The 15,997-nt window shown below is 38.8% G+C and overlaps 1 protein-coding gene across 2 annotated transcripts; it reads left to right on the top strand.

The window, feature by feature from the left end:
• The first annotated feature begins 2,622 nt into the window (after nucleotides 1–2,622).
• On the top strand, nucleotides 2,623–14,448 carry LOC106173756 (organic cation transporter protein-like). 2 transcript variants are annotated; one of them, XM_086994546.1, is made up of 11 exons: nucleotides 2,623–4,094; nucleotides 6,977–7,129; nucleotides 8,480–8,726; nucleotides 9,031–9,134; nucleotides 9,525–9,679; nucleotides 9,896–10,064; nucleotides 10,417–10,638; nucleotides 11,209–11,432; nucleotides 12,111–12,295; nucleotides 12,990–13,141; nucleotides 13,489–14,448. In XM_086994546.1, coding segments are annotated over exons 1-11 (1,665 nt in total). In that variant the 5' UTR covers nucleotides 2,623–4,092; the 3' UTR covers nucleotides 13,541–14,448. The 2 variants fall into 2 exon arrangements, with proteins under 2 accessions (XP_086850672.1, XP_086850673.1); XM_086994547.1 differs by lacking the exon at nucleotides 2,623–4,094 and adding an exon at nucleotides 5,210–5,512.
• The last annotated feature ends 1,549 nt before the right edge of the window (nucleotides 14,449–15,997 follow it).

Below are 15,997 nucleotides of genomic sequence, written 5' to 3'. Positions count from 1 at the left end.
TAGTGACGTTCAAGAAGATGACGTGTGAATGGAGTGAAAACGAAGAATTTGGGCGGCTGTTAAGCGACCTGTTCTGCCATAATTTTGGACGTAAAAAACCGAAGGTCCAATCAAGAGCTTTTTATCTGTCACTCCCAGATGTCCAATCATTACACATCTTTAAATTACGTCACTCCCCTCTGTCCAATCAACACACAGCCTTTAATGACGTCACTCAAAGAAGTCCAAGCAATAGACATTCTTCACAAATACTTTTCCAAGACAGTGTGTCCATGTAATGTCCCGTTTTTGAAGACAACGACCTTTTAAATCCATTTTTGGTTTAATAATGTGTTGTTGATGCAGTGTATCGGGGAATGTAGACTGGAAGTGAACGCATTTATTGCTATGTCCAGGCGTATGCTATGTATATCAACATTTTAGTCTACTTTTACCAAAGACATATCATTAGTAATCCACTTCAGTGGAATATTGTGTCTGCTTTTCAATATGAAAGATATGGCCAGAGTTCCACTCCAATACTTTTCTCTTTAATGGGAAGATTCTTATGGGAGTGCTGTCTATTTTTTAAAACTGAAGTAGACCAAAATATTCATCCTTAAGTTAATAACAATTTCGGGGTTAAGCTGGTCATTTGATTGATTTCATATATTACCAGTGAGCAACAAATTATACACACACAAGGGCCCGCATACCAGGATAAAACAATGTTAATTCCCTTACATTAATATTAAGGATCTGTTGATGTTGTATACATTTTGGAAAACACGCCCAATACTTACATCTTAAGAATACTCTAAATTGGTTTTTGCTTCAGATATTTTTCACAATAATAATAATGATAATAATAATAATAATAATAATAATTAATTATAATTATAATCAAGCTCCTACTCACAGATATTTGCTCGGCCGGCTTCTGCGCTTGGATTCGATATTTCGCACCACTTCTCGTTAAATGACTTCACTAAATGAATAATGATTTATTTAGTCTACCAACTGTCAGGTTCTTTTCTTAGAAAGTGCATTTCGTTTCAAAGACCAGAATAGGGAAAGAATAGCACATTTGCAGGATATTTAGACATGAAATTCCATGGTTGAAAGTTTCAAACACGCATCGACTACGTTTTAAGATGCAAATTGGGGAAATAAACACAGACTGACTTTTGATATAATTTCTTTTGTGAAAACGTCCCCGGGAAGACGTGTACACAATACAGTTTCACAACACGAAAAGTACACCAAGTTTAAATAAATATATGAGTAAAAGATCAGTGACATTATTTTTCAATTCTGCTGTTACAAAGCCCTCAGTGTACATTGAGCTTAACCGAAGTCGTAACACTCAATAAACTTCCGCACAAACAGTCCTTAGAAATTCTTCAAGCGCCTTCTTTTAATTTCGAGGATTGAGAAAATCGCACCAGGTGAAGTCTGTCAATATTCATGGCAAATAAGGGACTCGAAGATTTCCGATGTTTACCGATACTGGCAACGAAGACTCCCGATGTTCACCGACACTGGAAACGAAGACTCCCGATGTCTCACTGAAGTTGAAGACGAAGCACTTCGATGTTGACAATGAAGACCGCTCAAAGTTTACCGAATTGAACTTGCTCACCGGGATCTGTGGTTTTATCATTAAGACCAAAGAATTTTGTTTGATTTTTTTTATATGGCTAAGTTCATTTAAGGGACGCAAATTTGTTCAAGTTTATATTATTATTATTATTATTATTATTATTATTATTATTATTATTATATGAATGGGCTCTTGGTAAGCCTATGGCCTTTTTATTTCTCCTTTTTTCCACCGGTCTTAAAGATAATACACATAAAAAGAATAATGAACATTTATGGAAAAGTGAAAAAAAAACGCTATTAATATATGATGGATATTTTCGCCTAATTAACCCCACGAAAAGGAGGCAGGGGCGGTGAATTTTCTCGACATCTGGTTTAGATTTATTTTTTGGTGTGAAGTGAACTGTATTGTACTAATACACCGTGTTGTTCTTATATTTCTACTCATGATCTCAGAGTGCCACTGAAGTAAAAACACTCGACCATTTGACCCTGTTTGCCTATCTATTATATTTAGGTGAAGTGCAATCTGAATGTCAATAATTGTTGGAATATTGACTCGGTTATCAAAAATAAACACACCCGTTGAGGGTAAAGTTTAGGAAGAATGCTAGAGTAGAATACAGGCACGTGATTCTCTCTCTCTCTCCCTCTACTCGTACGTGCGCGCACACACGAACAAACACACACATATATTATACATGTTCCCATAAACTAAAGGTAGTGTTTTACATTTAGATTCAGTTGGTGAGAGTGTTAATTGGACAACAAACAGGTAAATGCCCACAACAAAGTGTCACTGAATTCTACTGGTCATAACAGTGAAACCTCCACTGTAAGCTTAATTGGACATTGAAAAATTAAACAAGAAGATGTAAAGAAATAATTTTCGACCTTTGTCACCCTCCAATGTGAAACTTAAGTTATTTTCTTTAGTGAAAAATCTCTGCATTTAAACCACTGTATAAGCAAAATACACTATACAAATAATAAACAACCTCTCACAATGCGACACACAATACGCAAAGCGTCTCACGTGGCGTTCATTGTTTGGAACTTCTCAAAAAATCCTTTCAGGTCAACAAAACCCGTGCGCCGTTAATAGAATCGCGCGCGTGCGGAGGCAAAAAAGAGGAGTGCGCGACCTCGAGCAGATTTTGTGTGACTTTAACCTGCCAAGTGAAGATAAGTTATCTATGAGGCAAGCTGCGACAGTGTCAGAAGTGAACTTTGCTGTCCCGTCACGCAAAGGCGTAAATCTAAGCCCACTTGAAGAGAATCTCCTTTGATAGACTAATACTGGTACAGTGTAGTACATGCCAGCTTAGTAAAGCGCAGGTTGAAGCAGGAAGCAAGAACTCCGGTGACAGCTTAACTTTTGGCACGCGAGACCTGAACGTTGACGGTGTCAACGCTGAGTTGCACGGAGAGACCCCGAAGAAGCTAGAAGCAACGGGGACTCCCTTACGCGCACGTCGAGGTCGTTTCTTTAGACGGGTGCGTATACCCGAAAGACGACGTTTGTTAGACAAGCAATAGGCCTACTGCGTAGCAGACCGCTAAGATATTAGTATAAGGAGGTATAGCTCTGATGCTATGTCAAAGATGACACAGTGAGAGGCTTTTTTGTATGACAGACGCGCTGTCATAATTTATTCTGTTTCTGTGACATTCAGAGAGCAAGTGTAAGTTTAATGAAATAGCACCGTTTTATTGACTCCAAACAGCTGCCACCTTTTCATCGCTGATCGCAAGGAAACCAAATTCACCGTTACGACTTTTACTGAATCTATGGGTAACACATGGACGTTGGCCGTTTTACTGTAACAGATACTTGGAAAAAACGACCGAGCTTTGCCGTGATAACCTCACGGAGTACAACGGAATTCACTGGCACATGTACTTTTAACGCGCTCGAAGGACAAGGTTGTACCGTTTAACTGTTCCTGACGAGTGCCCAGTCGACCTACAAGTAGGTGCAAGGGTTTCCTAAAGAGTGCGAAGAAGGCTAACAGTTAACCGTGATATTACTAAAAGCTGTGCACTTAGAAGCGGAGAGATATAGAAAACCGCAAGAAATTACTGCGGAGCGAAGACGCTTAATCGGTGTGAGGAGTTATACATAAAAGTTGACTTACGCTCAGGAACTTTTTCGCTGGTCACGCTTACAGACGCCGTCAATCATTTTTTCTATCGTCACAGTTTTACGTCACAACTACGGCTTCTACGAGTCTGTCTTTTGAGGAAAGTATAACTTGCCAAAAAAAGAAACGTTAACGCCGCAAGGAACGCTGGAATCCAATCTAAAAGTAATCACAGTTGAATTTTTGCCTGCGTTGTGACTTGTCGTTTTGTAATAGTTTTGTAATAGAAAAGGGAAAGCTGCCAGGAATTTTTTTCAGCTGGATTTCTACTTGACTTTCGTCTTGGTGTAACGGGTGGAGAAACAGTTGAGAGATCCGAGCCGAAGAATTCAAAGCTAGAGAAGGCACGCCGCACACTTGGACAATGTAAGTCAGGGGGGGGGGATGCAATAAATAGCAAATCTTAGTACTTTATCAGATAACATCTATAGTAATGTTTAGGACTTTGGAACTTATGGAAATATTTTATACTAGATTTTTCCCGTAGTTAAAATTACTTAATTGTATTCCTTTTGATGATAGTTTTTTAAAATTTATTTTATTTTATTTTTTGTTGGTTCACTATCATTGCAGGTTTTCTTTGATCCATCATTTAAACACAATAAACAGTCTGAAAAATTTTCGAAGTTTCAAGCACACACACAAACATGCACAGTCATGCATATCTATACACATGCTTCTCTCTCCGTCTCAAACACACACACACACACACACACACACACACATTCACAAATCACACAAGATTACACACACCTCTTTCTTTTTCTCTCCCTCATTCTCTCTCCCTAAGGCACACACACACACACACACACACACACACACACACGCGCGCACACACTCACTTTGACGTAATCAATAAAGCAATCGTGCCCTCTTGGTACAATCAATGTCAATTCACCCACCCTTCCCACTGTTACGGCAAATCACTATCTTTATCACAAGAAATGATTTAAACGCCTTCAAATCTAGAGTCAAGCACCTGCAAACAAGACACAACCAAGATTAAAGACGAACGGAGCCTAATGTAGTCTTTAAGTATATAGGTTTTATGTGTAACTTGTGCTTGTTTGTGTGTCTCATCACACTTTAACGATGGTAAGTGGGTAGATATCTGAGTAATGGGTATAAAACATTCCACTAATCGCGGTTTGTAGATAGCGAAATTTACCTTCCGTCTTTTTCTCATCCCTCTCCCCTTCTTTCCTTCCTTGCCTACCCTCCTCTACTTCTGATACCTCTGAAGTAATAGAAACACATTTAATGCGTTTCCCGTAACTCTTCTCTTTTTTATAATTAACAACTGTCATTTCTGGTCGACGTCTTTCTCTTTCTTTTAATTCTCTCTTTTTTTCTCTCTCTCTCTCTCTCTCACGTACACACACACACGCGCGCGCGCGCGCGCACGCATGCATGCACGCACACATGCGTGGGCGCAAATGGCCGACTATTTTAATATCGAACCAGTAATAAATTTTTCATATCCACTCAGAAACGAAAACACTACATTAAAAGTTCAATTCCTCTCTCAAAAACCATATCAAATTTCCCTTTATCTTACCATTAACCTCCTTTTTACGCTAACATATAAATAAAACACAAAAAAATGACCTTAACCTTGTAGTAAACACACATTGGGACTACAATCTATAGACGTTCGTCACAGACAGAGATTAGCGAGTGCCCACTGCTTGTGTCTACTTTATTTTACATGGCTGGTCAGTTCACGACTGGTCACCTCCACGTGCACGTGCAGTAGATTTGGCACGAGCGCGCATTCACCTGAGGTGAGTGAATTTATTGGGAATCGGAGATACCTGCGATTTAGTCGTTAATTCTCAGTTTATTCAAGGGGGAAATTCCCAAGACGGAAGTGCGTTGAGACTGTTGATAATCCTGACATTTTGTCTCTTTTACACTCCGTACGCTTTTTTTTTGTAAAATGATAAGTGCACCGTGTAACTACATACATGTATCACGGCTTTCTTCGTCCCAAACGCACACATTAACTATGACACAATTGCTGAGTTACCTTATACACCGATTAGGCGAGCCTTTCGATGCACACTTTTAAAAATCGTTGCTATTGCATTCAATGGTCTACTCGTTTCCTCTCGCCCCTGCCTACCCTCAGATTGATTTTCCACAGATATTCACAGATATGTCTCTAGATAAATAGACGGTCATTTTGGTCTGTGACATATGTCTCTAGATAAATAGACAGTCATTTTGGTCTGTGACATCAGATATCTGTGAATATCTGTGGAAAATCGATGTCGCCCTGGTAGAGGGTAGCTCCTGCCCGAATCCCTGACGTATGAGGGCGGTCAATGACCCCTAGGGCGGTCAATGACCTCCATATTGAGAGAGAACAAACAAGGTTTTTAATATTGAAACTAAATGCACCGAATTACAGGATACCTCTCGTTAATCTTCATGCTCTTGTTGTCAATTCAATTGCCTTTCGTGTAACGTCAAATGTCTGGCATAAGATTAAGTTTCACAGTTGCTGCTCAGCAGAGCTATGCGCGGGCCTTGTCACAGAAATCTTTAAAGCTATTGCTGCCTTGTTGCATATAAATATTTGCCTTTCTTTCAGTTTCGTGTTTCCTCTTTCATAAAGTTATTTCTCTGTTTTTTCACAAGAGCGTGTGGAGGCGGGGAGACCATCAGCAGATCAGTCGGCTCTTCTTTCATGTAGGGTCCGCCATATTTGATTCGCGGATCAGTAGGTCCACAGAAATTTAAAAAACTATTATTGCCCTGCTGCATATAAATATTTGCCTTTCTTTCAGTTTTGTTTTTCCTCTTTTGTACAGTTATTACTCCGTTTTTTTTTAAATTTTTTTTCGCAAGCACATGCGGACCTAGGATTTAAAGAGGGTGGGGCACACAAGGTCTTTCTTTCTTTCTTTCTTTTTTTTTTGCCTAACTCGCTTTTCAAACATAAGCTGACAGATGACGCTGGCTTCTGAACTTTGATGAAAAGGACAGAAGGAAAGGAAATTATCGCGGCAGGCAGGCAGGGAGGGAGTACAACTGAGATACCAGTGATTTTTTATCTTTCCAAAGTGTCAAATGTACCCTTTTCACTCTCTAATTCCAGTGAAAGAAGTCTCTTACTTTCTTTTTCTTCTGTCAGTGTCAAGTTGAATACCTTTAATAACTGCTCCTCCCCTAACATTTTTCTCACCTGCAGACCTGCGTTACAATGCAGTCACACTTACCTGTGGGTTTCTCTATAATTCTAGGACAAGTGCGATGGAATTTGACGATGTTCTCCGACACCTCGGAGAATTCGGTCGCTACCAGAGACGTGTCTACGCTCTGCTGTGCTTGCCGGCCATCTTTGTAGCCTTACAGGTGATGTCGGCGGTTTTCTTCCATCAGACACCGGAACACAGGTGAGGTCCATGAGACTTCCGGTGTGACGAAACTGAGGGTTTCTGTAACAGGAAGTTCGTCCTCCATTTGGTTGTAATGGTTAGGGTTAGCCTGACGTAAGTGGTTCAAAATGTAGGACGAGGCTTACCTGTACAAATGAATGGGAAGCGGACTCTCTATCGTGGGGGACTTTCTGTCACGCTACACCGGGAGACCTCTGGTATTAGAAAACTGAGGAGCCGCGCTCCATTCGACACATACTGATTAGGGTTAGCATAACGTAAGTTGGTCAGAATTCAAGACGGGGCATGCCTGGACAAATGACTTTCCTTACGAAAATTTCCTATAGGACGTCCTATAGGATTCCAGTCTAGGACAAACGTCCTTTGTAGGATTAGGGTGCGATCCTGCTTAGGATTTGGAACTCGCTAATTGCAACTCCTGGCGTTGAGTAAAATACAGAAAAGCTGGTGATCATACGAGTACTGTTATCTGATTGCATTCAGCGAAAGTCCCCGAGGTGTTAGATCGATCTACGTAGAACGAGAGTTTCATTGGTAACGAGCCCGCAGTACCTTTAGATTTGGGTCTTAAAGTTACACGTAGGACTGTCATTCGACTCTAAGTACCTTTGTGAAAACGATCCGGAATGCGCATGGGGTTTAGGGAGTAAGATGCAGGTTCTTATTTCTTTTTTCGAAGCCAATGACGCACGTAAAGGATTTAATGGTCGACTCAACTTGCCAGTTTCAACCAGTACTTTTCTAATCCATTGGGTAATCTCTCAACGTGCAAGACGACAAAGAATTTACCGGGGTTTATATTTTACATAAAAAGCACCGACTATATTTGACTGTAGCAGTAAATATATTTGACGTAAGAAACCAATGGCATTTATGTAGTTTTAATGGACCAAAATACTCATATTAGATTACCCCTATTACTATTAAGTATTATTCAGTAAGTGGTTATGCTATAACATTGCTGCCATGCCTTACAAAAAACCAAAACGATGTGTTTGATTTATCATCTTCAACATCAAAATCATGGGAAGTTTATGCTGTTAGACATTTATGTTGATTCAGAGTAAAATAAAATAAACCTGTTTCTATTTTATAATTTCCATGGCCAACTTTAATGTGATGTCATCCGTTCTCAGGAATATTAATCAAACTTGAAATTAAGGTTGGATCTGTATGACAATTGTCCGCAATAAGTCATTTATTTGTCAGTTTTATTTTGTCATTGATGATAAAAAAGAACATCGTATCTAAAAGCACCAGATGTGTTTCCTACCTGAGAAATGACTTCCTTTTAAATACAAAACTTCTTTCGTAAGTCGTTTTTAAATCTCAATTGTTGTATTACAGGTGCAAGATCCGCTCATTATCAAACGACAGTTACGAAGTTCAGGGGGCGTGGCACGAGTCTCGCATCCAGCATCACATCCCCGTGACGTCAGCGGGCACGTACTCGGACTGTAAATACTACAATTACATTGTGACGCATTATGACGTGTACGATGACGTCACAGACCACACCGTTCTGCGGTCTAACGTCACATGCAACGAATGGGTTTATGATAAATCCATCTTTGACGAAACTGTGCAGACTGAGGTGAGTTCAATCTTTATGCTCCAAATTAAACTTGAGTATGCGTCTTGGTAAAAATGATTTTCAAATTTAATCACTGGGTTAACGTCACAGGGTCGTATGAATAAAAAGACAGTGACGTCAATGGTTAATATAACGTCAGACGATGACGTCATTGGTCAATATTGCGTCAGATGATGATGTAACTGGTCAATATTATACCTGAAAATGACGTCATTGGTATCATCTTTTAATAGACCTCAAATGCACTGATTAAGTTCTAAAAATATTGTAGTTATACGATAAGGTAAATTTTTCACATTTTCAGTTTAACCTAGTCTGTGGAAGGGAGGGGAAAGAGACCGTAGCACAAGTGGCTTATCTCGGCGGAGAATTGGCGGGAGGGTTTCTCTTCGGTCTACTGGCTGATTAGTAGGTATACACTCTGCTTATTTCGTTTATGTGTACTACGTCACGTGTTATTGTGAACTATGTCATTGTTTTATGTGTGCTGTGTCAAAGGTTGCTGTGTAAAACGTCACTTTTCTTTCGGTTGTTTCATCTGAATTTAGTTTTCGGTCATTGATTTTTAATAACCAATTCGGTAAAACAGCTTTTTCGTTGTCTCTCTGCAAAGTTAGTAATGATCAAGGTCGTGACGGAGAGTAAATATGTCCAATGTGAACCTTGTTAGTAAAAAACGTTTAAACTCCTTGGAAAAAATTACTATTTTTACCAAAGGATTTTTTTTCTATTTTATATTAGTAGATATTTTAATCCAGTTTTATTCATTTTACTCGGAATTATTTGCTAACTCTCCAGCACTGGTCGTAAGTTCGCCATAATAACAGGCGTACTCCTGCAGGGCAGTTTCGGCTTGGCCTCGGCGCTGGCACCAGATGTCGACTCCTTCACCTTCTTCCGGTTTGTTGTCGGGGCTGCTGACTCCGGAACCTTTGCTTCCTTGTTTGTCCTTGGTAGGTGAATAATGCTCTAGAGTTAACTTTCCATCAAACATTTGAGCTGGAGACAATTCTCTACATTTATTTAAGAAAATAATAATAATAATAATAATAATAATAATAATAATAATAATTACAATTATTATTATCCTCCAGCCCCTTCTTCTGTACATCCTGGATTCCATTATTCAACTGTAACTGTATATTATATTTCATTTTTTCCTCACATAGCGATGGAGCTAGTTGGCCCGTCTAAACGAATGTTAGTAGGGATAGTGATCGAGTATTTCTTTGCCGCGGGATACGTGTTGGTCACGGGACTAGCCTACACGTTACGTCACTGGCGCCATCTCATAGCAACCATATCTGCGCCATCATTTGTATTCGTTAGTTACTGGTGGTAAGTGAGTAAATTGTTAAAAAAAGAATAATTTTAAAGTTGAATATATGGTCTGGATTTTTTACACAAAAGAGCTTCACTATGGAAATTACGTATGGCATAAATCTTAAAACAAAACTGTAGATTAAAGTTGTGATTTTTGAAATTAGGTAGCAATTATATCTCCAAAAGAGGTCGTCATATACATTTAAGGCATACATACAGTATTTTTTTTTTTTTTTTGAAAGAAAAATATCAATAATTAAAACAAACTTATTATGTGTATCCCACAAAGGGCTGATATCATTGCAATTTCATAACTATACAGGTAAAATGTTAATTATACACAGTTAATTCACGCCCTATCATGCAGGTTAATACCCGAGTCTCCAAGATGGCTTCTGGCGAGCGGGAAGGAAAGGCAGCGCCACGAGGCAGAGCGCATACTGAAACACGCGGCAAAGATAAATCGGGCCAAACTCCCGGAGGATATCTTTGAAAATATCAGCGTTTATGAAGGTCAAACCGCCAGTCCTGTTAACATTCTCCACTCACGTAGGCTTTTCACGACGCTTTTTATCGTTGCGTTAAACTGGTAAGTTGAGGGAAATCTTCAGGCCCGTTTTACAAAAAAAAAAAAAAAAAAAAAAAAAAAAAAAAGGCACATCTTAATTTATCAGGAGCATTGTAACAGTACCCTTATGGAAATCCTAGTCAACTAAGCCAGGGAACTGACTTACTGGGACCAGAAGCTGGTGGTTTCTCCAAGATATACTATCCGCTTTGAAAAACGTCCTAAAGTCATATTTACTATGCCTGAATAACCTTGAGTAGCCAAGCTACTCATCTTTCCCAATTCAGACCTTAAAATGGATAGAATATTTAAAAGTACCTGATGTAATTATTTCCTCTTGAAATGGCCCCCGTTTCACAAGAAAAATCTTAAGTCAGCTTTCTGGCTTTTAAGCTAAAATCTTTGTTACGGGGGTACTTAAACGAATCACACTAAATAAAATGAACGTTTCAAGCATCACGGGGAAAATGGCTTCTACGGGTAACGGAAATAACCAAGGGGACCCTCGTGGTGGTTTAAGTGACTGGACAGTCATTGACAACTATAATTTTTTTCATATGAAATGTAACATAATAATGAAATCTTTTCCAGGTTTGTCGTTTCCATGGTCTATTTCGGCCTGAGCCTGAACAGTGGGAAAATTGGAGGAGATGTGTTCGTGAACTTTCTCATCATAGGCCTGGTGGAATTCCCGGCTTACAGCGTGTGTTTTGTCATAGACCGGCTGGGGAGAAGACCGCTTCATATAGCAGGAATGGTGGTGGGAGGCTTGGCGTTACTGTGCACTATTTTCGTTGAAGTATACGCTGAGAAAGGTAGATGTTCAAAGTTATTAATACAGATATGTTTTATGAACTTGAGTTACGAACCAGTTACTTTCCTAGAGGTTGCTCTAACGCCATTTCATTCACAAGTCCGACGGAATTATAGAAAAATTTGTTTCATTGGATTGGCAAAAAAAGTAATAACCTGCGTGAAGATCAGTGCTGTGGTGAAATCACATTTGTAAAATTAACAAATTCTTCAGGCCTAAACAAATTATATAGCGTTATCTCGAAAATGTAGCACAGCTGCAAGACTGGGTTTGACGGAATTTTTAGAAAATTCATAATTCAGTTCGTAACTCGGGATCAGTTTGTACCAAAATGTTCTCATAGACCATGAAAGTAAACCTTATACAATGTATTTCCATGCTAAGAGATACCCAGAGGCGAGATCTTACTTTATGTGGGTGTGCTAAGACAATGAGTTAGGTGTCCATCACATCTCAACGCATTCAGGTAACTGTCTCACCTAACACACTCTACTCAGCTGCCTGCATAAATATTAACACCTGGCAAACTGAGATAGAGCGGCGGGGCATGATTGCGACCTTATCAGTGGCGGATTTAGAGGGGGGGGGGGGCGTCAGGGAGGTCCTGACCCCCCCTCCTTCGGTTTGTGTCTATGTCGTATGTTAAGATAGAGGTCCATTACATTTTTTTATCTTTCAGGCACTGAAGCATACAAGTGGTCTATCGTCTGCCTCACCCTTATCGCCAAATTTGGTTCCACGGTCGCCTTCGCCATCGTCTTCATCTGGACAGCGGAGTTATTCCCGACAGTGCTTCGGAACTTTGCTATGGGGTTCTGCAACACGATGGGCAGGGTGGGCGGCATGACGGCTCCCGTGATTGTTGTAAGTGTGAACCCTCATGTAAAGTTGATAGCGGGTCCGCGTGAAGCGGACCTCCGCCAAGACAAATTATGAACTAATAATTTCAATTTAAAAGTCTTCAATTAATAAATGGATCAGCACCAAAATTTTAACATTTGTTCCTTGGCCCAATTCTGAACTATCCAGGAAATTTCATCAAAATCTGCCAATAACTTTTTGCATTAGGTTGTTTAACAAACTAACCAACTAACCAACTCTCTAACGGAACCAAAAACCTCCTTGGTAAAAAGTTTGTGATGTAGAATTGTGCTGGCTGTGGCAGAACACTTGTGGGTGACGGAGGAGTGTTACTGGCAGGTCTAGGGTTTCGCTCAAATCGGGAAGGGAAGGGAGTGGGAACAAGGAAACGGAATAACCGAAGAATGTGAGGCAAATATAAGACAGTAGACAAACACTATTTACTGTAAAATGTTTGGAACAGGGACGGAAAACATCATGGTTTCTGTCTTGTTTCACTTGGTTATACTTATTTTTTTCTTTTTCTTTTATTTTCACATTTAATTTTTTTTTTTTGGGGGGGGGGAGCATTATCATAGAAAATCGTATTTGTTGGATCTTAGAAACAACAATAGCTATGGGGAAAAGGGGTGGGCGTGCCCGACCGTTCACTCACTACATCCCATGACATTTATAAAAATTCCCCACACTTTTTCAGAATGAGATAGCCGCCGATGTCGTGCTAGGGAAAAGCATCCCCCTCGTTATTTTTGGAGCTGCTTCCGTTGTGGCGGGGATAATGGCGCTGGCGTTACCAGAAACCGCTAACTGCCCGCTCCCGGAAACAATAGAAGAAGCCGAAAATTTAAGGTAGAAATTTATCCATTTTTATTTTTTGCTAATTTTGTCTTTATTGGCCAGGATGTACAACGTTTTCTTTCTTCGAGGAGTCGTTAAGAACATATCTTAATTATGTCATTTTTGTTACTTTCTGTTAATTTGAAAAAAAATTGTGACTTAGCTCACTAAAAATTATTACATTTTGCACAGTAAACAATGATGTCACACAAACTAACAGGCCGTAGTATACACTAACGCTTTGTTCTCACAGCCTGTGAACTGAATGGCCATACATAGAAAATATGCTTTGAATGGATATCTATTGGAAAATCCGAATCGACATTTTGATTTCAGATTTTTCTTTCGTCTCGTTCCAGGAAAAAGTCCCCCGTGGCCCCACTGGATACAACAACAGAGACACCACTCTAATGGCAGCCTTGTAGGGCGATGACAGATATAAGATCATAAAACTTTGAGATGGTGGTATTTTATTTTCACTTTTCTGATTTTGGGCAAAACAATATGGAAAATTCAGCACGTGGAACGGAAAAGGGGCGTGATCTGACGTATTAAAATGACATAGGCTATCAGGCGAAAGGAATAAAAAAAGGCCTACTGGCTGTTTAGTATGCCAATGCACCAGGAAAAAGCGCCCATACACCAAAAGTTCACTTTTACAGATCGCGGAGAAACATGGGTGTTGTTGCGTCCATTCTGTTGCCTTGTGTGCGCCGAAAACACTGATGTCAATGGGTGCCATTAAGGACTCAAGTGGGATGTAGAAAAAAAAAAAAGAAAAATAAAAGAAAAAGTCGTCTTGGAGACGTCTGTTTATTTAAGGATTTATATTAGTGATTGGTTTAATACGGGTGTATTTTACATGCCTATAAGGCATCTTGATATTGCCATTGCTGTTAGTTAAGGACTTTGCTCAGACAATCATTTATTCATGATTCTCGGTTACAAATGAGGTAAGCGGCTTTGAAGATTCTTGGAGAAGAGCAACGTAGTCGGGTAAGTATTAGTAGACTACGATTTCATCTCCTAAACGGTGTTTATTTGTGGAACGAGCTCCAGACCTAGGAGAGATACAAAAATTTACGTTAATTGTAGTACTTGATTGCCCTCTACCAGGGTGACAGATTTTATAGGCAAATTTCAAAAAGCCAGAGAATCAAATGACTGTCTATTTATCTAAAGACATATCCGTGTATTTCTTGTGAAAAACCAACCTGTCGACTTGGTTGGCATACGGCATGCAACAGGTACCTTGAGAATAGAGTCTCAATCCAACATGATTGACCGAATGCAATAAAACCATAAATCTATCAAAAATATACCGATGTGAATGAAATTGATATTTTGGTTGTATATCATTCATCAGTTATTTAAAATTTGATACTTTATCAAAATTTGATGATTTACAGCCATATCTAATTTTCTCCAGAAGGAAAAGCAATTTTTGCCTGCTCACAAATCTTTATTCAACCCTTCGTAAATTGAAATTGCTGGGTACAGACGTGGCCATTGCATTTGTTGTAATTATCAAACCAACCCTGCTCTCAGATTAACAAGGTATTGTCATTGGACACAAACGAGATAATTTTTTCATCTATTTATTATTTTTTTTGTGTAAAATGAGAAAAAAAGCTTTACAGTTATAGAACATACATAATACTTAACATAATTATCCATGTTTGTTCTCAAAGCTAGCCGTTTTACATTTAAAAATTCAAAAATGTAAAAAAAAAAAAAAAAAAAAAAAAAAAAAAAAAAAAGAATGGAACTAAACATTGGATTTCACCGAGTACATTTACACTAGCCTCGGAAAGACTGAAATTCATCAGGATTGTTCAGAAAACAACCCTCTTAACTTAACCTTGCCATGCAAAGAAAAATAACTTATCCAAAACTCCCACAATCAAGAAAAGATGACTAACATATCAGATCTAGTACATGTAGTTCACCAAAGGTCTCTCTGCATATAAGACAAAACCAGAACAGTTTCAACCTGGTGATTCCACAAGACAAACAAGATGAAAATATTTAGATGAACTGCTTCCGATTACGGAAAGCTCTTCTTTACTTACACTTGGACTGGAAATTTTGTTCAAGTTGCAAAGATTCAAATAATGTGGGCAATATTCATATAGTTTTAGCTAATTTCAAATAAAAACCCCATTCTATGATATTTGTTCAAAAAATATTGGCATCATCACGGTATTTTAAATATCATTCTCTGCTGCATGGTTTGTCATTTACTATCAGTGAAGAGGATCGCTACACATTGAAAATGAAAATAAGTTCAAGTATCATAAGAAAACCTTTGTTTAGCCCTCAGATGTTATGGTGTCAAAATAAAATACCCCAAGATTCAAAGATCACCGAGAAGTCACCCTGACTGTCATCGAGTCTCTGTCCTTTTCAGTAATCTCTGAAACACAGGGTGAATATTAAAAGGCAATTTATGTTCTGATATACACTGACCAAAAAAGTTTGGAAACACAGTTATTTTGAATGGTTATATAAAATAAACATACAAACTAAGGGCGCATTTAGAACAGCAGAAGGGTTGGCCATATTCAGCTGTTCTGAAGTTGGCTGTTCTGAATGCGCCCTAAGGTAAATATTTAAACCAAATATTGATGGATAATGCATCCACTGTTTGTTACTTTTTTTTACAGAAACTGAAGTTTTTCCCACTGCATTACATAGTTTAATTATTCTCATACTTTTTGGGTTTAGTGTATATGGCTTATTGAAAAAGAAATAAAATAAGTTCACAAATGTGAACAATATTAGGAAAATCTGCTGGGTAAAAGTAAAACAATACATAAACTAGAGAAAATACCAGCCAGACAAAACAATACCATCCAAGGCAAAGCA

This window comes from Lingula anatina, chromosome 8 (genome assembly GCF_051362555.1).
Source record: "Lingula anatina isolate TDL-2025a chromosome 8, LinAna3.0, whole genome shotgun sequence".
Lineage (NCBI taxonomy): Eukaryota > Metazoa > Brachiopoda > Lingulata > Lingulida > Lingulidae > Lingula > Lingula anatina.
Note: the sequence above shows the minus strand (reverse complement) of the source record. Positions and strands in the feature narration are given on the sequence as shown.

What these genes read in the sequence shown, in the direction of transcription:
- LOC106173756 (XM_086994546.1), top strand. An exon ending in GTATTCGTTAGTTACTGGTG is followed by an intron (nt 10,065 to 10,416) that starts GTAAGTGAGTAA and finishes CCTATCATGCAG; the next exon opens with GTTAATACCCGAGTCTCCAA. An exon ending in TGAAGTATACGCTGAGAAAG is followed by an intron (nt 11,433 to 12,110) that starts GTAGATGTTCAA and finishes TTTATCTTTCAG; the next exon opens with GCACTGAAGCATACAAGTGG.